Source organism: Neopsephotus bourkii, unplaced genomic scaffold (assembly GCF_033783945.1).
Source record: "Neopsephotus bourkii isolate Nb327-2 ecotype Australia unplaced genomic scaffold, CSIRO-AGI_Nbou_v1 NB_678, whole genome shotgun sequence".
In the NCBI taxonomy this organism is placed as follows: Eukaryota; Metazoa; Chordata; class Aves; order Psittaciformes; family Psittacidae; genus Neopsephotus; species Neopsephotus bourkii.
Window position 1 is genome coordinate 2280202 of NW_026901177.1, and position 10925 is coordinate 2291126.

The window sequence follows — 10925 nt, forward strand, 5'->3', positions numbered from 1 at the left end:
AAACTAAATCCTTTAAATCCACTGTTTTAACCCTAACTCTCTCCTTTAGTGGAAGAGGACGTGAATGCAGAAATAGTGTCTAGACTGGCTGCTGTATTGTGTGCAATGTCCTCAGCCCTTGGGTCTGTACGCTAAGAGTTCATTAGTGGTTTTAACTGTAACTAAGGACAGTGTCCACCAAATGTTGTATTTCACACAGTGGCTCTTAAATTTCACACTAGACTGCTCGACTTCAACTTTGGTATCCTTCCATCCATTTTCATGGACAGGTGCAGAGTAAGTGATGTGTGTTTCTGGTTTTATAAGCTTGATGTGTATTGTATATAGTTAGCTGTGACAGGCAGCTCTGAAAATAGTCATTCATATAAATATCCAGGTATCATCATTTGGATCCATATCTCCCTGGTCATTATGAAGAGGTGATCTCTTGACATCTTTCAAAACACCATGTCAAGCTATTTCCAAGAAGGTTTCTGCTTGAAAATGAGTATGAAGCTTAGTTTTAATTTTGCAGGAATTAAACTGAATGTTAATAACATCTCCAACACTAGACTTCACATATAGAACATTATGGATATCTGTCTAGTGTTTCCAATTAGCTAGGGGCACTCTCTTTTCTGTCTTGTTACATCCAAGGACAAAAGTAATTTGTTAGGATAGCTAATTGCCTTCCACTCTTGCAGATTAGCATTAGAGCATCACTACAGGAAAAAATCTGTGCTACCTGGATTATGGCAATGAAACTGCTCTAGTTCAGAAAACAGAAAGCTGTTTTATGAACTAATATTTAGAGAAGAAGAGAGAGAGATATACATGAGGGGCATTGCTAAATAGAATCCAGTATTTATTTTTCTGAAAGAGATTGTTTTCCTTGTGAAAGGGTAATGCACATCTATGTTGCAAGGAGTTCCTTTAGAAGGTTTAAAAGAAGAGTGAAGCCCTAAGAACAAAGTGAAAATGGAAAAAGAATTATATATCTATCGGAAGCTCAAAAATGAGGCACTTCGGGGTTCAGAGAGCCATCATTAATGCTCTCCTGCCCCAAGGGCATTCCTGTATGACCATCAAATTGACACACATGCAGCTGTCTGGCAGTTTGCCACATCTGTAGGTTTGATGGACTCTACTCTGGGGACAGCTAAACCTCCAGCTGTTCAGAATGACAGTTTGCTTCAACAAACGTGCTCAGATGTTTATCTGATCTATCTGAATCCACAAAAGCAGATTATAAATTGTTGCAAATGCTTTTTCAATACCGTTTTCTTACCAGAACCTGGAAACACAGATGGCCATCAAAACCTGAAAGCCTGTCCTGCTTGAGCACTGCTTTAGCATTACGTTAGGATCAATCCTAATCTAATGTACCGAGACCTGCTAAAACTGCTGCTGTATTCGTGGCTTAACAAAAACATGTAATAAGGTATACCTTATTAATAATGGGGGGTGGGGTGGTATACAGAGGGGCAGAAATCTGGGCATGTGTCTCTCTGGCTTGGTGGCAAGGCTGCAAAGCTCACATATGCCCCCAGCACAGCACAAAGCAGTCAGTAGCTGGTTCCCTAGGGCAGTACAGCTAATGCAGTTAACATGGCACAAGCATATACTTTGAATGAGTAAAAAGAGGCAAAGGGTGAGTCAGAAATATGCTCCAGGAGGCAAAGTAAACTCATTAAAGTGAGCAGGAGCTCAGGGACAGAGCTGTGGGAATGGTGGAGGAGTATCAGCCACAGGCTGGGGCTGGTGGCAAGGGCTTACAGGAAGGTAATTTTTGTGTGTTTCTGTTCACACAGCTGAGCCATCAGTGCCTGAAGCAGTTTGGTTCTTTATTACCTCATCAGCTTGAGCAATCTCTAAATCAAGAGATTTAGAGCTCTGAAAAACAGTTTAATGATGACTGACAAAATGTAAGCATTGATTTTGAAAACACTGCATAGGTATGAGAAAAGAGCAGGATAACAGAGAACTGTAACTACCATTTGTTTGGCTTTGTTCAGTATTGAGTAAAAGATGAGAGAGAGAGAAAAAGGATCTTCTAATAGTACCATGAATCTTAAGAGTGTAAGACACTCAAACCACAAAACGTATTTCAGAGCCTCACTTCCTATCCTATGCAGCAGCACACTGATATAGGGATGGTTATTGAGACAATATCTGATGCCTGCAGACAAAATGTTTATTTGATTTTATAAAAGAAGTGAGCTGTAAGTATGGCTCATGAGTGCAAACTGGGAAAGAGGACAGATATTTCCAGGGCTACTGCCAATCCCCTTACATGGACATGATTTAACTCCTGCACATACTTGAGAGGGACCCGTGTCTCAACACGTGAATCTGAACTGAACTGTATGCACAGGTTTTGATTTATTGTGAACCTAAACTCCAAAAAAAACACCACCAAAACCAAACCCTAAAATGAAACCAGGGGATGATTTTAAAAAACCCAACAACAAACCAACCCCTCTGGAATAATGGGAGCAGCTGTATATATTTCTTAGCAGTGAAAGAACTAAAATGCGGATATTTTCTGACTCAGATAAATTTTAGGTTTCCTCTGTGTATAATTGAGACTGTAAGTTTGGAGAAAAACTGCTATGGAAAGATGAAAGTTTCCTTGCCAGATGAGGACTTGGCTCTTCTTGTTCAAATACACACGTTTTCAAGATTATTTGCTTTGTGCTATCTCTAAATCCAGGACTTTCAGTCTGTTAACAGAACTCCTGAACTTATTAAATACATGTGAAACAGGCAGAATTCAGGGAAACTGAAACCTGTTGTATGTCTGCCAAAAAGAATAACACATCTGTAAGAAGGAATACCAAATTGGGATACCAAGTGCACTAAGGGCAGGAACACAGGAATTTCAGAGTACCTGGAGTAGATGCAGCATGACCTGCACTTGAAGAACTAGGCTTGAAGCCATGGTAAATGTGTCCCCAAAATGTTTGGCTATCTGGTTGGCACACTGGAAAATATTAGACATTTTGGATCTTCTGCTGTTAAGCTGACCAACATACGTCACCAGGCTAGTTTTGCAAGGTGTAACTTACTCAGAGGTTCAAATTTTTAAATCAAATATCAAAAATGCAAAACCTTTCGTATTTCAGGAGGAACAAAATTTAGACACAGAAGAATATACCCCCAGCAACCAAACCATCAGTCTGTGTTCATCTGAAATTGTGTCTCCTGAAACTGCAGAGCTGGTAGCCAAGCTGAAATCAATGTGTAGCAGTGCTCCAACTTGAAGCAAAGCTTTGAGGAGGAGAAGGTGCACAGGCTGCTGAGCACGTCCCTGGGACAGAGCAGGAAGTAGGGCTCTAAGTGTGTGTCAGGGTGCAAGGAAAGCAGCCAGTCTTGGATAAGCTAAATCCCTGCTTTATGGCTTGGTCTTTCTGCTAAGGAACAACTTTTGAAGGACCCATTTTCCTCCTACTGGGCAACTGACTTCACTCAGCGCAGCATGGGAGCAGAATGGCAAAGCCCTTGCTCCTTTTCCCAGTGCTGACAGTAGCACACAGACAAGTGCTCCATCGTTTCCAGACAGCCTCCATACCTGAAACTGGTGAGCTTAGTAAATTGCAAACAGACAGGGCCATGATATACTCAAAAATTGAGGGTTAACTGCATTAGCCTGGGTCATACTTGAACATGCTGATACCTGCCTTTCATAAGAGACTGAATTTCTCAGGGCTCAGCTGGAGGGTAAGATCAGAAACTGACATTTTTTTTATTCTAGTTTTTATAATTTCTGCCTCCAAACATACAGAAGTCCATTTCCTCACTTAAAAGTTGGTATTGTGATAGCAATACCAATACAATGTCATTCAAATGGTATCACAGACTAATGTAGGCAACCATGTAAAAAGCTATAAAATGGTTAGTGTTTGCCTGCACAACCTTTGTTTTGCTGGGACAAATTTCAGCTTTTTCAGCTGTCTGAAAACATAGACAAAAACTGGCTGTCCATGTAGCCTGTTAGCTCTCCTCCAGAGCTGGATGACTGCTCATAAAATGAAAGCAAACACTCCAAACTGGCCCCAGCTAAGCCATCTTGCATCACTTCTGTTATCTGTTGACTAATACAGGACCAGCTGTCTGGTCAGTGAAACAGAAGCATTAAATTAGAGAAACTGTAGAAAATGGAGACTGGGAGGCCCCTTAAAGGTCACCTGGTCCATCTGCTGCCCCATGGCAGGTTCATCTTTACCTGCACCACTTCTCTCTGCTTTGTATAACCTGTTTTTCAACATTAGCAGTGATGGATATTCCAGAATTAGCCACCATTAGGTAAAAAGCAAAATATGTGCTTCACAAAAATACAACTGTTCAGCTAGTAGCCTCTTTCTATGTGGTTAATCTGATGCCAAACACATCCACTGTGTGGTTTATTAATGCTTCGAGGAAACATGATGATCCTTTGGGGACATGCAAATCTCAGCACTGGAAAATGGGAGTTACATGCTATCTTTTGCCTGTAAGGCTGTTATTGGTAATGTGCACAGATGAATTTTGGCTGGATGGGATTTTTGGTCTGATGCACTTATGCGATTGGCTTTAAATCTGAATTGTAACAAATGTGATCAGCCTATAGTTCTCCAAGAGAGACTGTACTGTGACAGGGATGGGAGTGTTTACTTCCAACCTATGCAGGCCAGACAGCACACATCCTAGCAGAGGATGTTGCTCACCCACTGGCGCTTGCCTTTATTAACATACCAGGGCTTTTTAATCTGTACAATGATTAAGCATGGCCATAACCCTTTATACATCCCATCTGCACTCCCTTTAACTGTACTCAGCCTCTCCTAGAATACATAATTTCAGAGTTTACAGTAAAGTTGCTCCACTGACTTCATGTTTCCCTGTTTTGCTATTTCCCAGGCACATACTGAGAAGTTCTTCTGCAGTGGCTTATTACTGATTTCACTGAAACTGCTCAGCTCCTTCTTTGCCTATTCAAGGCATAAGGTAAAATGGACTGAACTCTGTTGTTTGGTACACCCTCCTCTTCTTTTACTTCTGTTTTTCATCCTTGAGCATGATTTTTATGGAGGGGGTTAAAGTGCCTCCCCAAAACCCTACAGCTCAGTGCCACAGCCATTACTAATGACTGTAGTCATTCTTCTAGAAAGTTGCCATATGTTCCACACTTCAGGTCCAGTCACTTCTTTCAGTAGCTCTTGGGAATGGCATCAAATTGCTTCCTGCAACCTAGCATCCTACCAGTGCTATCAATCTGGCACCCACATGGAGTTCAACCAGTCAGTGCTAGAGTAACAGAAACACATAAGCATATCATTATCACATTATGGGCTCTTTAACAGCCAAATTAACACAATTCCTAAACACTCTTGTAGGGACTGCAAGTGGTTGGAAAGGAAGAATGCTTGTAAATGGATGAGATAAAACAACAAGAAGAGTTTTTCACAGAAGAGGCAGAGATCATCCCAGGCTCTGCTGCATGGCAGTGCCTCTGAATGCCCTCATATTTACTGAGGAAGAGTAATTGACTCTTGGGTGTTACCATTTATTCAGTTTCTGAATTGTACTACTTATAGTATGTTTTAAACATTTTTCCAAAATTCTGTACTTCACAGAAAGATGAAGGAAAAGCCAGAAATGGAACTAGTTAATAGGACTGACATTCTTATTCAGCATGTATGTGTAAAGTTGTATTAAAGTAGCTCTGAGGAAAATGAGGATCTACCCTCTTTAACTTGCGCTCTCATGCAGTTTGAGGTGCTAGCACAAAGCTTGTATCCCCTTCTTGAGTTCATGGAATATAAATCAGAGGATATTAATTATTTTTCCTATTTATTTATTTCTTTTTTTTTTTTTTTAAATTTCTGAATCTGCTCCATTTAATCCTGGGAAATTCCAGTGATAGAATAAAACTTGTTTGTCCTTATCAGGTACTGCAGGTTTACCATCAATTCCTGACTTACCAGCAGCTCTCTACATCAGTTTGACATTCTTCACAACCTCATATTCCAGTATTTTTCTAGTCTGAAGTTTCCTAATTTGCAAGATATAGCCTGCCAGATATTGACTATACTGAACAACATCTCTGGCAGATCAAAATTTCCTGTGCCAAGCAGAGCAGATACATATATACTACTTGCTTATAACCCAAGACTCCTAGAGTTTCACTTTTTGGCATCACTTAAGAAGCATTAAAGTTTGTGAAGTATGCAAGACAAAAGATTTGAGGCTCTTAGGGGTTGCACTGCAGTCTGGGTGTTTGTTGTCTGTTGCTTTTGTTTTGTTTTTTTTTTGTTTTGTTTTCTTTGAACCTTACCCAAAGTACTTGAATGTGATGAATTAGAGTCAGTGCTAAACTGCTGGCCTACCACTTCCTAGTTTTTTCTCCTTATGACATATTCTCCTGATTGGTAACTGCTCTTGTCTGTGTAGGTTTGGTTGAGTACAGCTTTTGTCTGGGTATTTTAAATCTCTCTCAGCATGAAGCCCCAAAGAGACAGTTAAGGAAGAAGAAATTAAGAGAAGAAATTCCTGGGGGCAAAGAAATTGAACTAAAATCCTACTCTCACACTCAGAATTTTCACATATGCTTTTTAATGTCTGCACATGTATCCAAAAGAACAAAACATCTCTGAGTTACCTTTGCCAGTATTTCTCAACAAATCACCAGAAGCTTTCAATATGCAAGAAACACTGTACATTTTCCCCACTTTTTTAAACATCACAGTATAATCAGATATAAATAGATTACTCTTGGTTTTAACATAGCTTCATACTGTCCAGGAATAAGGTAGCAGAAAAGCCTTTCAGGTAAAAGCAGAGTTTCCATTAAGAAATAACTACTGAAACACTTTCTTTGTTAAGAAAAATTAGCAGTTCAAAGACACTTGCCTTTCAAAATGTCTGCTTTGATTCCTGTCAGGTGCAGAATCAGTGATATATGACATGACATTCATCAGCTAATTTTCGACATAAAATCATGGGATGATTTTTCTCTAATTGAGGGGATGGGAAAGCAAATACGTTTTTTCTAAATAAGCTTGAAAAATAATTTAAATTCTTGCCAAATGTCAAGCTATGGTTAGAAGAAACTGGAAAAATCATTTTAATATTTAGTCTTTGCCTGTTCCCAATGTTTTTCTTTTGAAAGCATTTTACTTTCTGCCATTTCAGACGTTACTTACAGGAATATTTTGCCCCTTTTTTTTTAAGATATCTCCTGTTCACATTTGTCTGCAGACCTCATTATGCCTTCTTACAGCTTGCTTTGGGACCAGTTGGCTCTTCTGCAGTGCCTTCCAATTGAGAGGTTTTCAAAGTGGTTTTATTTTATTTTTTTATCTTCCTGTGACTGTTTAGTATTATGCTGGCTTTTTTTATTTAATTGTTGGCTGCTCTAATGTTTCCTTCTCATCATTCTCCACTGATTCCCAGCACATTTTTATTTTACAGGTGCATATTGTTTTGTACATTCTTTGTGTATTATTTTTCTTAACCTTTGTATTCTAAAGTTAGCATGAGTCTGTCTTCATATTAGAAATCCAACTAGAATAATCAAGCAGAGGGACTTGCAAGTAGCAGCTGCTAACAGCTGAATTCCAAGGTTTGTGCTCCAGCTGAGAGATCAGGACAGAAGGGGTGACTGGTCCTATTTCACTCTGAGTACCTCAATGTAGCTTTGATGACTGCAACAGGTTATTTCCATGCGTCCAAAACCTGCCACTTTGGATTTTTACACAGGCTGTGGGCAGTATTTCAAGCTGTGCAAAAAGAGAAACTGAAAAGCCAGTAAAAATACTCACTGGTATAAGTGAGTTTAAAATCAGGCAGTGAAAGGAACTATATAGGTTTACAGTGATCCTGCATCCCTGTTTTTTTGTCTGTAGCAATGGTTTGAGGTTATAAACATAACCCATGCCTGTCTTTTGGGATTGCTCCTGACACGGGACTTTTGCTCTCTTCCCTTGTCACCAGTCTGATAGCTTGGAAGTGTGACTGCCTGTTTTTGTCTCAGTGCAGTGTAGGAAAAGCAAACATCTGCAGCAAGAAGCGTAGCCAAGCCTTTGGTGGAAGAGGAAGAATGTACCTTGGAAAAGCAAATATTCAAAAGCAGTAATAGCTGCTGCTCTGCACAGAGTGACTCAGCTCTCTGAGCATGGATTTGCCAACATAAATGCAGTTTAACTCAGTGTTTCCATGAAACCAATGAACTGACAGTCATATGTCGAAATCTGGTACTACCATGTAATAGCTTCCATAACTTTAGTGAGCTTTTTGCTGTGGGAAGGGATGAATAAATCGAGTGCATCTGATTTGTTATCTTTGCTGTGCTGCCATATAAGAGCAAGACACTTGCAAGAAGTATATGAACATCGAGCCAGGGAAGGTCTCTGCCCCAAGGAGCTTCAGCTCTACGTGGGACAGGAGATCAGACAGGAGGAGAACAGAAGTCAGAGGTAATGTGACCAACAGAAAGCTAACTCATATATCCCCAGTTCAAGGATGTCTTTCTCTAACACTGTCACAGAGCTAGCGTCCTGTGATGTTACATATCCTTCAGGCACTAAAATGCAACTCTGCTTTCTGGTACTTCACAACAGGAGGGAGAATAGTGTCTGGTCTATGTGAACAGAAGAGACTAAACTAAAAAGTTTGTCAATTCTAAAAACTATTCATTCTATTTCTTATATGAACAAGCTTTGTGTTATTTAACCTGCAATCGTTTGCTGTCAATATTTTCCTCGAAAACTTTCAAATAGACATAGGATCGAATGATCACAAAACAGTAAATAACAATGTTTTCTTTTTTGGCAATTGAGTCTGAAAACCTGGCTCTAAAAACCATAATAGTGCAGTTGAAGATCAAAAACATAACATAGGTGTGCATGCAAAGCTAATGTAACTTGAGGTTTGACATCAGAAGTATTTATTGAACGGTACAGAAAAAAAAACCAAACAACTACATCTCAGTAAATTTCAGGATTATTAGAAGATAATTTACAAAACAGAGAGAAGGAGTGTCAAGAATATTTAGTCTTTTATTGCCTGCTGTTGATGCACATGTGGAGTCTTGTTTGGACATGCACCCCTTGCTTCTCTAAACTATTCACCACCTTTGTACAACACAATAAACAGGAGTTTTCATCCACCTACCTGCCAGATATGACAACCTATGAGTAAAAGATCTGCACGTCATCAAACCCTGTACTGAGTAATTTTCCTTTAAATACACCATTTTCAATTTATCTCAAAGTCCAGCTTACCTCTGAGTATCTCTTTCTTTTAGGCGGTACCACCAAACTGTGTCAACATTATAGGATTATGAAATAGAATCACTTACCCTATCAACTCTGGCTTCACATTGATACTTGCAGCAGAGCAGGTGCTATATTTTATTAGTTACAGAGATTCATTGTGCATCCAGAAACTGCCCTCTGCACCCTGCTTTTATAATAGGATCCAATACAGCTGAGCAAATACAACCTGTATAATATATATGAAATAGAGGAAGATAATAGGAGCAGGGTATCTCTCCTATTAGATACAGTGTGATCACTGAATCAGAAAAACAGAGACGCTTTGCAAAATGAGGGAAAAGGAGAAAGGAAAATGTGTTTAAGGTCTGCCATGAAGGCCTAGGAAACCCTGCTTAAAGGATTTCTGTTCTAACCAACTTTGTAATCCCTACCAAAGGGCGAACGCAATTACAACTTCAGTGTATTTCCATACCAGACTCTAGTTAAATTCTTAACATTGCAGTCAAATAGGGGGAAAAAAACCCACAAAACAAATCCAATGTACTAATCATTAGTAACTGCTGAATAATGAACTGACAGTAATTCCCGAGCCCAAACAGCTTAATCAGTTTGTTTCTACTTACCTCCATTTGTCTCCTGGATATTTAAAGCAAAGGCTCATTTTGTCCTGCAGATTCAGTGCTGCTGCTCAGTATTATCTTGCTTGATCATAAAAAGGCTTCTCACCAAAAGGAAGAGGAAAGCAATACGTAAAACAAACACAGAAGCCCAAGAGGAAAGCTACACCCTAAAGACCAGCACTAATAGCAACTTCAAGACAGGGAAAGAGAACACTCCCAGTTACTAACTTTTTCCATTGATACATCCGTTACAAAACAATTTTGCTGCAGACTTCTCTTCCTTCTTTCAAGCAATGTTTTACTTTATGTGTAGATCTCAGAAAAACTACATGATGAGTGTGTGTGTGTGTGTGGTAGAGGGGAGTTGCTTTTTCTTTTTTTTTTTTTGGTTTGGACCAAGTAAGCAAATTAGTGAAATTCAAACTAGAAGCTCAGCTGACTGCTTTAAAAGTGTAATACTAGGCAGTAATTATTACAAGGTGCATTTATCCATGTCCATAATTCAGATTGTTGGTTTGTTTTTTTTTTCCAAAATTCTTCAATGGAAGCAGAGTCATATTTGAAATAACCACCTATATGACTTTCTGGCCAGAAAGCCTTAATGCAGTGGAGGTGAATGCTTGTTTGATTAATAACTTAATTTTTTAAGAGGCTGATGAGTAAACAAGGAAAATATACCAAACTGTCTTTACCTCAGTGTGTTTCTTAGTGCCAAAAAAGAACTGCATTGAGAAGGAGAGCTCATGGTTTCACCTTCAAAAGACTTTAAGGCTGAAGGGACATGCAGAAGGGCACAGTGGGATTTACTGCAACAACAGAAGCTGCTGGGACCAGCTGTGTTTTCACCCCCTTGCCTCGGTGGATTAAGCTTTTCCAAGCTCCAAGGCTGCTCCTTGGGGTAGGTCATAGAGTAGCTATGCATGTGAGCCCACAAAAGCTGTATGGAAACTTTTGTCACTGACGTTTAATATGTAGCTTGGAACAAATAACAAACAATTTGTTTCAAATTAAAAAGTTTTCACAGTTACATTTTGCCAAATGTTAGTCAGAAAGGAAAACTGAAGGATGT

At 39.4% G+C, this 10925-nt stretch overlaps 1 protein-coding gene across 3 annotated transcripts in view; it reads right to left on the reverse strand.

Annotated features, from left to right (window-relative positions):
- Nucleotides 1-10257, reverse strand: part of KCNMB2 (potassium calcium-activated channel subfamily M regulatory beta subunit 2) — a 149711-nt gene extending 139454 nt beyond the window's left edge. Inside the window, exon 1 of one of the 3 annotated variants that reach the window (XM_061353556.1) lies at nt 9860-10257. In XM_061353556.1, coding sequence (XP_061209540.1) covers nt 9860-9897 — 38 coding nt within the window. In that variant the 5' untranslated portion in view covers nt 9898-10257. The remainder of the gene's footprint in view (nt 1-9859) is intronic. The other 2 variants (XM_061353554.1, XM_061353552.1) reach the window with 2 other exon arrangements.
- Between the last annotated feature and the right edge of the window lie 668 nt (nt 10258-10925).